General features: G+C 34.4%; 2 protein-coding genes across 21 annotated transcripts in view; one reads left to right on the top strand and one right to left on the bottom strand.

Annotated features, from left to right (window-relative positions):
- The window catches only part of NEXN (nexilin F-actin binding protein), a 33,677-nt gene extending 27,343 nt beyond the window's left edge, over nucleotides 1-6,334 (top strand). For 4 of the 5 annotated variants that reach the window (XM_063702936.1, XM_063702964.1, XM_063702926.1 and 1 more), the window contains 3 exons: nucleotides 4,466-4,651; nucleotides 4,901-5,258; nucleotides 5,340-6,334. In XM_063702936.1, coding sequence (XP_063559006.1) covers nucleotides 4,466-4,651; nucleotides 4,901-5,258; nucleotides 5,340-5,353 — 558 coding nt within the window. In that variant the 3' untranslated portion in view covers nucleotides 5,354-6,334. Of the gene's footprint in view, nucleotides 1-4,465; nucleotides 4,652-4,900 lie in introns of all 5 variants that reach the window. The other variant, XM_063702928.1, reaches the window with a different exon arrangement.
- Nucleotides 6,335-6,486: 152 nt separating this feature from the next.
- Nucleotides 6,487-12,423, bottom strand: part of FUBP1 (far upstream element binding protein 1) — a 35,588-nt gene continuing 29,651 nt past the window's right edge. For 7 of the 16 annotated variants that reach the window (XM_055351080.2, XM_055351074.2, XM_004026012.5 and 4 more), the window contains 2 exons: nucleotides 11,591-11,736; nucleotides 10,837-11,205 (listed from right to left, as the gene is read on the bottom strand). In XM_055351080.2, the coding sequence (XP_055207055.1) occupies nucleotides 11,197-11,205; nucleotides 11,591-11,736 (155 nt within the window). In that variant the 3' untranslated portion in view covers nucleotides 10,837-11,196. Of the gene's footprint in view, nucleotides 8,073-8,963; nucleotides 9,011-10,836; nucleotides 11,206-11,590; nucleotides 11,737-12,423 lie in introns of those variants that run through there. The other 9 variants (XM_055351018.2, XM_055351028.2, XM_019020197.4 and 6 more) reach the window with 2 other exon arrangements.

Genomic DNA, 12,423 nt, shown 5'->3' with positions numbered 1-12,423 from the left:
ATAATGGCGGGTGCCTATAATCCCAGCTACTAGGGAGGCTGAGGCAGGAGTATTGCTTGAACCTGGGAGGTGGAGACTGCAGTGAGCTGAGATCGCACCACTGCACTCCAGCCTTGGCGACAGAGCGAGACTCCGTCTCAAAAAAATAAAAATAAAAAATAAAAATAAATTATTTGAATGACTACTATGTTCCAGGGACTGCTTTGGACACAAGACATCAGTAACTAAACTTACAGTCCCTGTTCATATAGTGTTTAGAATCTAATAGATGGGTTGGGGATTGGGAGGGATGGAAAACAATTATCAGGTGGTTAACAAACGAAAGCTATTAAGATTAATAAAGCAGAGTAAGGGAAATAAGAGTATGTGTTACTGTTTTGTACAGCGTGGTCAGAGGCGGCCTGAGGATTTGAACTAGGGCTGGTATGGAAAGGACAGATAAGTATGCAGGAGTCAAAACTGGCAGGACTTGGGGATGGTGATGGAGAGGAAGAAAGAGGAAGGAATCATAGCGACAGGGTATACAGTAACAATACGGGAAACCAGACTAGAGTTTGGAAGGAAAAGAGGTTCCATAAACTATTTGACACAAATGGAGATGCTGTGAAACATCAACCAATTTGATATGCATCTAAGCTTCTGTGACATACAAGCCTAAGGCCTGGGTTAGTTGTAGATAAACCTTTTCAACATTGCCAAAAGCAAACACCATTTCTATTTTTTAACATCTAGAAAATGTTGAACATTTTTAACATGTTGGATCTGTTGTTTTGGGGATATATATGTGGATATAATATGCATTTAAGAAGTTTAGTCTACAGCCGGGTGCGGTGGCTCACACCTGTAATCCTGGCACTTTGGGAGGCTGAGGCGGGCGGATCACCAGGTCAAGAGATCGAGACCATCCTGGCCAACATGGTGAAACCCCGTCTCTACTAAAAATACAAAAATTAGCTGGGTGTGGTGGCACGGGTCTGTAGTCCCAGCTACTCAGGAGGCTGAGACTGCACTCCAGCCTGGCGACAGAGCAAGACTGTCTCAAAAAAAAAGAAAAAAAAAAGTTCAGTCTAATGACGTATGATGAAGAAAATTCTAATTATTCTAAGTACTATAATAGAAGTTATTACAGAATCAAATTGGGTGGTCAATATACCTAGGATATGTTTAACAGGGCCAAGAAGGTGACATTTAAGGTGAGTGTGAAGGCTGAATAAAAGTTGCAGGTAAAGAGAAGAGACATTCCAGATAGAGGAGAAGCCTTCCAGATTAACTCAGAGGTTGTAAAAATGTATCTGGGGAACGAAAACAGGTTCAAAGGACTACAAGGCAAGGTTCACAGAATAAGTGATAGGATACAAAGTTGTAAAAATAGGTTGTGGCTAGTTAATGAAGGTCTTTTTAAACCTTGCAGGATCTATGATCTGGGCAACAATGTTAATAACTTTTTAGGTCAGAGTAATAAAATATTTATGTTTATGCAAGAATTCTGGGACCATGGAGGATGAACTGGAAGACAGGCATGAAGTTGGGGCCAAGAGAGAAAAACAGACCTAAATAACAAAACTAGGTTAGACTCTGGTATGGATAGGAGTTAAACAAACAAAAAAGGGTTATAGGTTGCTTTTTGGGCAGTTGGTTGCGGAGGGGGCTACCATTACTTCAGGATAACTAGATGATGCTATAGAGAAAATCAGGTCTGGGGAGTTGGGGTGAATAGTTTTGGCATGTAAAGTTTGAGTGATATTTGGATAAGGAAGGTAAAGGCAGTCTAACAAAGGTCCTGAACTAAGGTGAGAGGCAAGCAGATTCTAACTTTTACAGACAGCACTGGAAAGTACAAGTAGATAAAGCTGCTTATAAAGTTAATTGTTGAAAGTGAATTAAACCCTGGAGAACACCAATATTTAGTGGATGACTGGCCAAACATCAGTCTTTATAGGTGTAACATGGAAGGTAAAGAAAAGTTCAATCAGCATGCACTTGCTTCCTTTTGTTAATGGTAGTGAAACCTTAGCAGTCATACCTATACCTACAAAATATGTAGGTAATAACAAAAGACAGGTGACTTCTTGTTTTTGCTATTACTGGCTCTCTAGTATACATGGATGTGGTATTAGGACATGGCTGAACTTTTATACCCTATCAGAATATCCTGAATGGAATTTCCTCTGGAGGACAATGAAGTCCCTCCTATCATATCTTTCTGGCTTAAAGATGACTGAAATCGTATTTAAAAACTTGTTAGCGGCTGAGTGCGGTGGTTTACGCCTGTAATTCCCAGCACTTTGGGAGGCAGAGGCAGGCGGATCACCTGAGGTCAGGAGTTCGAGATCAGCCTGGCCAACATGGCGAAACCCTGTCTCTACTAAAAATACAAAAATTAGCCGGGCGTGGTGGCAGACGCCTATAATCCCAGCTACACAGGAGGTTGAGGCAGGAGAACGGCTTGAACCCGGGAGGCAGGGGTTGCAGTGAGCCGAGATCACGCCACTGCGCTCCAGCCTGGGTGACACAGCGAGAAATATCAATGTTCAATGTGTCTTCAAAATGTTTATATTCTTTCAAGGCTCAACTCATTTACATAACCTTACCTAATCAAAGAATTCCATCCCAGCTCCTGTAGCACTTAAACATGTACCCCTCATTTGGTACTTAAATGCCTTATATAACATTTGAATTTCTAGTTAGATTTTCCAATAAAGTCTACTCCAAAACTACCTTAATGCCCCATTGTATCTCAAGGAAAATACACTGCCTAACTGCTGACTTTAATATTCATGGGCTGAGAGTACCAATGCCCTATAAAGAATGTACCTACAGAATACCACTTATATTACTATCTTAGATTTCTTTCCCAGAAACATGTTTTAACCTGGCTTTTTAGGAGCTCAAGAAAAGTTGACAATTGTACTTGACTGAAGAACTGTGCATAAGTTTTCAGCTCAAGAGAAATTATTTTAGTTACTCAAATTTATTTTCTAAATGCAGGTTTGAGGCAGCTAAATGAATAGTTATGAATTTGCATAAACAGGCTAAAATCTGAAAGGCAAGTTATTAACTGGGAGGGACTCAGAATAGCAATTATTGTACCTGCTGATATATTCCATCTTAAAGGTTCATTTGGTAAACAACAAAAAAAGTGTATACTGTGAACAAAGAGGTCCTTTTTAAATTTAAGTCTCAGAAGTCTGTTGAGATAAAACTACAGTAAGCGAATCATGGTTTAACATGTATTTTTCTTAGTCTTTTATGTATAATAATAATTTTTCAAAAAATGCTATTCATTCATTCATTAGCAACAACCATAGTCAGGCATTATATTTATCAACTGAAGGTAAATAATGGCACAAAATAGAATTTATGCATCAGGTAGCAGGTTGTCTGATGTCCCATGATTTTCCAACATCAAATAAAAAATCTAATGCAGAACCAGAAAAACCATGCAACTACTTTAACCTCCTTCTACTCCTTTCATCGGAAATGAGGCAGGTACAAGGTACGAGGTGTGAGGTGCAACACCTCAAACTGAAGTGAAACACCCGAACCAAGATTTTTCTTATATAGGCAATTAAACTGCTTGTTTCAAATTTCCCTTTAGTTGGATGTGGCAATCTGGAGCAATTTCCTCATAGTACTATGAAATATAAATGGTGAGATTTCCAACTAGATCCACAAATGCCTAGGTAGTTAGAAACCAAAAGTCAACAACTGAAGTACTTTAGAAACCATGAATTAACTACCCACATTAACCCAACTCCACCAAAACTGCTCTAGAAGACCTTATCATTACCAAATTATTATTTTCCTAGACACAGTATTTGACAGACTCTGCTCTTAAATCACTCCCTTATTAGCATTTCGCCCTTCCAATTCACCCCTCAGATGACTCAAACATATTTTACTTAGTGATTTCCCCATGTTTCAGCCATTGCCTCTTTCAACAGTTGTCTCTGTTTTTCTACTTGTAAACACCCTTCCCCTGCCATTTCACCATCAATACATTATTTGGATGGAATTCATTAGGGACATAGTTCTAAGAAGGGTAAAGAAGGAAAATCATTAAGTGAGAAAGAACAGATTTATTATGCAGTAGGGAATCGTATGGACTTACAGGAATCAAGGGAGTACTTTTAACAATTATTTAGAATGTATAGTATTCTGACCTTTTTCAGTTAAGTGCTATCAAAACCAAGCGGAGTTGGCAGGACAAACAGGCTGGGATCCCAGTGATATTGTGATCTTTACATTTGGAGAAAAAGCCTATAACTAAGAGAATGCTTCATAAATGTATCTATCACTTTTCCTGAACTGGAGAGTTAGAAAAAATCTGAGTGTCTGCAGTGTAGCAAAAATATGCATTATAAACATGTTAATCATTTTGTGCTTCTAAACACCTTTAGAACTAGTAACGCTTCTTTGTTTTTAGAAGGCAAGCAATTGTTAATCTTGGCCCACTTTCTTGCAGGAAGATGATGTTGATGTTAGGCCTGCAAGAAAAAGCGAGGCTCCATTTACTCACAAAGTGAATATGAAAGCTAGATTTGAACAAATGGCTAAGGCAAGAGAAGAAGAAGAACAAAGAAGAATTGAAGAACAAAAGTTACTACGCATGCAGTTTGAACAAAGGGAAATTGATGCAGCACTACAAAAGGTACCAGGCTTATGTATCCTTTATTTTCCAAAGATGCCTCTTAAAACCCATAGTTTTATAATTAGGTAGGTTAAAAAAATGTTTTAATGGTTTTCTTTCAAGTCACTGGAATGTACTGTTAAGTACACTTTGTAGTAGGCACACTTGTATGTTCTTTACTTAAAAAAAAATTTCATTTCAAAATTGTTACTAAATCGCTGCCCTGAAAATACTATAAATGCCAACCTGAATGCATTTATTTTAATATAGAAAAGAGAAGAGGAGGAGGAGGAAGAAGGTAGCATCATGAATGGCTCCACTACTGAAGATGAAGAGCAAACCAGATCAGGAGCTCCATGGTTCAAGAAGCCTCTTAAAAACACATCAGTTGTAGACAGTGAGCCAGTCAGATTTACGGTTAAAGTAACAGGAGAACCCAAACCAGAAATTACATGGTGGTTTGAAGGAGAAATACTGCAGGATGGAGAAGACTATCAATATATTGAAAGGGGAGAAACTTACTGCCTTTACTTACCAGAAACTTTCCCAGAAGATGGAGGAGAGTATATGTGTAAAGCAGTCAACAATAAAGGATCTGCAGCTAGTACCTGTATTCTTACCATTGAAAGTAAGAATTAATCACTCTTTTTATCTTTCATTCTAGTAATTTTTTTTTCCTTAAAATCACTTTTCTTCTTCTCTTTTTTAGCTGATGACTACTAGCTCCCCTCCCCTCTCCCTGGAACTTTCTCTTTCACTCCAACTTTCTTACTACATCCATCTTTTCTGTGGCGGGGCCAAAAAAGGAAACCAGGAGTGCCACTATGCTGACTTCTTATTCCTTTTCATAACAGTCTTCAAAGCACAGCTCATCTAAAGAATGCCTACTTCTTTTCCAAATAAGCATCAGATTTATCGCCTATTATGCAGTAACAGTCAATAAAATGTACTTATGGGGGGGAATTACTCAATTATTCTATCAGAACCTATTATAAAGACTGTATTTCCCATAGACGTTTACAGCAACTATGTTTAAAAAACAAAAACAAAAAAACCCACACAAACCTAAGTAGAATACATTATTTTGCATGAAGGAATGTCATTTCTGAGCTTTTTACACCTAAAATTAGGCTGAAATAGCTGAGATAATTAATTTGGAACCTATCAATTTGAGTGGACTTTTTCTTTAGTAGTACACCATTTTGGTTGTTGTAGTTTCAAAGTCTTTCTGAAGCAGATATATTGGGATTGGAGCGGGGTAGGGAAAACTGTCACTCCTTTCAGAGGAAAAGGGGAGGAGCATGGAGAAAAACAAAAATTAAAGGACTTAAAGAATGGCTATACAGTGTTGAGTGTTGAGGATATTAAACATGTTATTTTTCAAACGTATGTAATATATATTAAATTTATAAAGCAAATTTATGTTGTGATCTTGCCTGAACAAATTATATTTTAATGAAAAAACTTTGTATTAATAGTTCACGCAAGAGAAAACACTTTCAACATAGTCGAAGGCTTCAAGATCTAAGTGTATCAGACTTAGGGAAAAAGTGGCACAACCTTCGATTTAAAATTCTAGTCTTTAAAATGAGTTTGTAAATAATTAGCTATTACGTTCTATTAAGTTGTTTTATATTTTAATTTTCTGGAAGACAATTTTATTTTACAACATGAACCCAAATAAAGTAACTTCTGTATTTAAAAGTCTTTCTGTATTTTAAGACTTGTGCAACCAGATGTTACCCTTTTATCATTAAAACTTTTTAAAATCATCTTTTCTCACAGTAAACATAAAAACCCAGTCAAGTAGAAAATTTTACCATGTAATACATGTATAAAAAACACAAAGCACTCCCTTATAATATTCATCAATGTACATTTATTGAGGAAACCATAATGAATACAAAATTACAGCAATCATGTGACCTTTTACATACAATGTCATTAAAGCAAACTCTAAACCACAGTTGTAAAGTATTCAATTTACCTCAAGTCCAAGCTGCATCTCCCTAAGACACTGTTCCCATCACAGTAGCCATTTTAAGCCAATCTTCTTTTTACACACGGGTAGTTTCTGTAGAGAACATTTTTCTCAGGACGAAAATGCATCGAGCATGCATAAGAAAAAATATATATATATGCGCAAATACATTTAAGAGTTTCTATAGGGGTATCACCGAAGAAAATAAAACCCTGGGATTTATTTGCTTATTAAAAGCACCAATTTTTAAAAATCCCTCAAAAGCTTATATTGTGGCAAGAAAAATGAAGTCACTAACTCAACAAAAAATAAGGTAACTTTCAGAGCCAAAATTATCTTTAATTAGGTATTGTTATAATGCATTTTAAAGTGAGGCAGAGTTTGCAGAAAATAAAAACAAGACATCCTCACTGATTAGTAAACTCTACATCATTATTCTACACAACAGATAACTTTCTAAGTACAGCTGATTTTACTGGCAGACTATTCAAACAAATAAAATGCTATCACTTCTGAATGACTCCCCTTTCCCTCTGAAAGTACTCTGCTATTCCTACCCAAACCCACCCTTATGAATTAACTACCAAGATAATTTAAAAGATATATTTTACAATGTTTATAAACAACTAGTATCAAATTACTAGTTTTAGTATTAAAACCATTTTTGATATTAAAAAATAAAACTATACTTCTCATTTCTAAAAGAAACATCAAACCATAGAATTCTAAGTATCACCACACTAAGCTGTCTTAAAAAAAACTAAAAACATTGTCAAATTTTTGTTTAAGTGCTAAATAAGTCAGTTCAATTTCAATCTAAACTATACATTGTTTCTAACACTAATATCCAATGCATTAAAATCAACTGGCTCACCTTTTCTGCTTTCCATTTATTTCAGACTTAAGATCAGCGTCATTCAAAATAATGCTTATAGTATCAGTGAAGGCTTATGGTAATGAATAAAAGAATTCTCATGAGACAGAAACAATGCCCCAATTTCTATTATCATCAATCTATCTGTATTTTTTTGTTATAAAAATGCAATCTACAACTAACCAAAACTCGACAGGCTCTCAAGTTTCAATGAGCCCCTTTATATTATCAATCGTACATACCTATCATTGACTATTAAAACATAACATACACATAAATGTGGTGTAGTAACTATGTAACTTAAGAAATTTAACAGTTCATGGAACATTTAAGATCAAGTGAATAGCACTTTAAAATGAAAAGTGATCAAAAGCAGGTACATTACACCCTATACCATATTATGTATGGGAATACATTTCATATTTCTCAATTATGATTTGCCAATTTTACCTTCTACATTGAGCCCTTCTATGGTCCATGCTCATCGGCTCACCAATGGCATACACTCAAAGGATTCCTCTTTATGGGTAACTATCTCAGGACCTGATTTTATGAGCTATGATTTGGTGCTTGCAGCATCTTCAGCACTGTGTGTGAAAATGAAGGCAGTATTTTTGAATATTTTTCTTTGTTGCAGAGATAAGCAGGAGTTTTAAAAGGATCAGCACATTTTAGAAATCGAATAAACAAAACTGATAAGATGCTGCTTTCATACATTCATCTTAACTCAAAATATGTACCAGTTAAAATCATCTAGAAAAACACACAAACATTTTAAACTGGCAAAAAAATTAAATAAATGCAGCGTCAGTTATTAAAATATTATTAAATCAGAAAAATACTGATTGCTACAGATTATGAAAGGTTATTTGCTATACAGTTAACATTTCACTGATGCACATGCCTTTTATCAAAACATACTGCCTTATAACTTTTTCCTTCTTCAGCATATAACTTTTGTCTAAGAAAAAAATCATAATAAAATTCTAACCCATAATATCCTTACTGAATTATTATAGTTTAAGAATAAGAAAAAAATAAAGAAATTATAATTTTGGAGGGCATAGAAATTTTCTGTCCATCATATAAAACAGATTGTGAAGGCTGTTGAAGTTTCTAAACAAGTGATTTCCTAAATCTTGAGAACTGTGTAACTGTCCTTTCTTAATATTAACACTTCTATATTTGGGGAAAAAATACAAAAAGATTTGGATGTAGTTCAATTACTGCAGCAATCTACTCATCATTTTCTTGTCTTAATAAAAAAAAAAAAGTAAAATAAAAAACATTACCCAGAAATGTAAACAGTTGCTTTAACAACTTACAGACTTTCCACTAAGATAGTAGCATAAAATAACAAAATACATTTTGGGGAAGCAGTAGCAGATTGCCTTTGAATACACAACCACAAAAACCTCACAGGGACAACATTAATGTACTGAAATATTTATTTATATATGTCCTTAGGTTGTGCTTACCTGGTGCTTTTTGCAGCAGAACCTAAGGTGGAAGGTCTGGGAAGGCACTGTGAAGTATAAATAATTGCACTGTTTGCAATTAATAAAGATTTTAAACCTTAAATGAATCAAAATCAACAGCCTCCAATTTGTGAGTTATGATACTGAATTCAACTGAACTACTTCTTCAGTTCATTTAATAAATGCACCACTTTCCTAAAAGGTCATCTATAAAACAGTATCATGCAAAATACTGCAATTGTTCACGTCAATACCCTACTCTTAAAGATAACAAATAGCTAACTCCTTAACTATTAAACTTCATACTAGAACTATATATCCAGATCTAAATAAGGGTAAGGGAAGTCACTCTAGGTTATATAAAACAATCAAAAACATTTCAAAATATCTACAATGAACTGTACTGCTATTTCCATCCTGTAGGTAATCTCAACATTTATGTCCTTGTACCTCTTCCTTTAAAGTATATTCAAAACAACAAATGGTGCTCTCCACCAATGACAAAATATATATTTATGAAATGTGTTAAAATTGCTACATTGCTCATTATTTGCAAACTGAAATCCCCTTCTGTCTGATACATTTCAAGACTTTCATATTAAATATAGAAGATATGCATATTTTACACTGAAAAACAGTATTTTAGGAGCACCAGTGAATACTATTCAACTTTGTTAAGTATCAGTTTTCTTTAGCTATAGCTAAAGCATATAAAAAATACTTACCCATTAAGCTCACTTTAAAAAAAATACAGAACTATGTATTATTCTATGTTAAATTAAGAAGCAGTTATGGTTTTCCAAGATATCAGCACTGTATTCCAACATAATATTCACACAACGTATGGCATTTGCATTATGTGGAACATTGACAAAAAGATACTGTTGCAGTTCATCAATTTGTCATTCTGATGTACTTACAGTGCAATGCTCCTTGAAGGAACACAATCAAGGATGATACACAGCACAGTCCTCCTCACCCCTACAGAGCTAGTTCTATACTGGCTGGATCAAACCTGCACTTCAACAGACAATGGCAAGACAGACTGTATTTGCATGTAGTCTAATATATTAATATGCAAAGAGCCAACAAATATGCAAAGAGTAAAACAATGGATTTCAACAAAATATCAGAACTTCAGCATGAGTGTTAAAGAGTAATAAAATGACTTCAAGTACATAAAAAAATTAAGTTGATTCAATGATTGGACTTGTGCATTTACAAAACAAAGCTTATCTATACTGCATAAAGAAAAAAAAAAGCTTGAACGTTTCCATACCCCATTTATGTTTCAATGGCAGATGCAATGTAGCTATACTTTTTGCACACTATTCACTTTTCTATCCTAAATTTAGAAAGAAACACACTAACATTATATACATTGAAAGAGTTGCTTCACATGGAAAAAAAACTGTTCTTATTAGACTACTCATATTCACTATCTGAAAACTGTTTAAAATTAGTTATGCCGAAACAGTCTTGGAAATCAAGTATTATCAAATTAAGAACAGAAAGGTTAACTGTTATAGCAGCAGTACAGGTCTGAAACAGTGGTCATGTATAAAAGGAAATTTCACTGTTAATGCAATGGAAGTATGCCAAAAGATCATTGTACACACATGCAGTTTTTAATCAAACAGAAGGAAAAAAAATGAAGATATCAGGATTACTTGTGCTGAAAGAGCCAAATACAATAAATGGAAAAGATCCTCCAATCTACCACTATACTGCAAGGGGGGAAAAACATGCCAGTGTTTAAAAACTCAATATTTCATGGGGAAAGCTTATATATTTGTGTATATGTATCTTAATTTATCATTGCTAAGAAATTATGAATCCTTTAAATACCCACATATCCAACTTACCGACACAGGAGGTTTCATATCATTTATTGTAAAGCACAAAACAGGCATTTTAAAAGTGAAAGTATACATTGAAAAAGTACATTTATATCACAAAGCATCAACCACATAATTGCAAATACATTTGCTGGAATGTGTACATCTACACTAAATACTAAAAACAAACCAATTTTCATTTCTACACAGAAATATTAACCTCCTATCAGTAGTGATAGATATTTTGTACATTTTCAAAAAAAAAAAAAAAAAAGAAACACTATTTTAAACCAAAAACAAAATTAAGATCTTCATCAAGTCGTCTGCATCCATATATTTAACAAAGGTTTTTTTCCCCCACACAATGAAGCAAATACTGTATTGTCCACTTCTTATTATTGGCCCTGTGCAGAAGAGATACATAAGAAATACACAAAAAGTTAAAGAAAATCCTTGAAATGGAGCTAATTCAGGAGTGAATCCTTTAAGAAAGAAAAAGTGGTTAATATAAATGGTGGTGGCTTCTTGCATGATTTGCAAATCCCTGGGGGAAGAAAATTTATTTTTAAAATCAAAGGCATTGCAGAAATATTCACCACACAGATGCTGGAAAGCATTATAAAAAAACAAACAAAAAAACCCAAACAATACACCGTAGTACTTCATTTAAATAGTTATTATACTTTGCCAGATAAAAATTTAAAAGGCAAACACTCCCAAACAGACAAACAGTAAACATGCAGAAAACAGACTGGAGTAGAAATCAACAAATTAGCAATTACATTATACCTGAGGTGCTGGAGGATGCTGTGGCATTCCCTGGGGACTTGTCTGGGCATAATAGGCTGCTTGTTGTCTATAATACTCAGCCCAGGCTGCACTATAATCTGGCTGACCACCTGGAGGAGCCCCAGTCGGAGCAGGAACTGCCTGACCTTTGAAAAAAAAAAAGAACTTTGTTGCTGTAACCACAATTATAAGCCCAACATCTCATTTCTAATAAAAACAGTATCTTGCTTCTTGTAATATTTCTCCCAAGCCTTTGAATAATCTTGTGTCTGCCCTTGTTGACCTAAAAAAAAACCCCTAAATTTTAATATAAAATTACATCCACTGTAAGTACAGGTTATAAGACAAAAGCACAGAGGGTCAGAATTATTCCTGTTTTATTTAAAATATTTAGTAGTGTCAGGAAACTACTCTGCAATTAGAAAAAAAAAAAGAACGCTCTTTTCTTTTTGCCTTATAATTAATCATTAACTTTTAGTTCTAGAGCATCATTATTAGTAAAAAAACAGAATCAACCCCAAATCCACAGTGCTTTAGCTAAGGAAGGTAAAGATTTAGGCATAATCTTGATTCGATTCCAGAATTACAAAAAGAACATTTTTGAAAAACTTTAAGCCCACTTAAAGGCAATGATTTAAAGACTGTATTAAGACCTAGCCAAGACTTTTTCCTGATTAGTAACCTATAAAGTGTATGTACACACACACATAATAAGATGTTAAAAGTATTAATAATTTATTCCAATTACAACACAATGTTATTAAAAGTAACCTGACAAGGAATAAAGAACAAGATCAATGAAAACACATAAAACTCAGCTTTCACAATCAGGT

The sequence above is a fragment of the Gorilla gorilla genome, chromosome 1 (assembly GCF_029281585.2).
Source record: "Gorilla gorilla gorilla isolate KB3781 chromosome 1, NHGRI_mGorGor1-v2.1_pri, whole genome shotgun sequence".
NCBI classification, from domain to species: Eukaryota; Metazoa; Chordata; class Mammalia; order Primates; family Hominidae; genus Gorilla; species Gorilla gorilla.
Note: the sequence above shows the minus strand (reverse complement) of the source record. Positions and strands in the feature narration are given on the sequence as shown.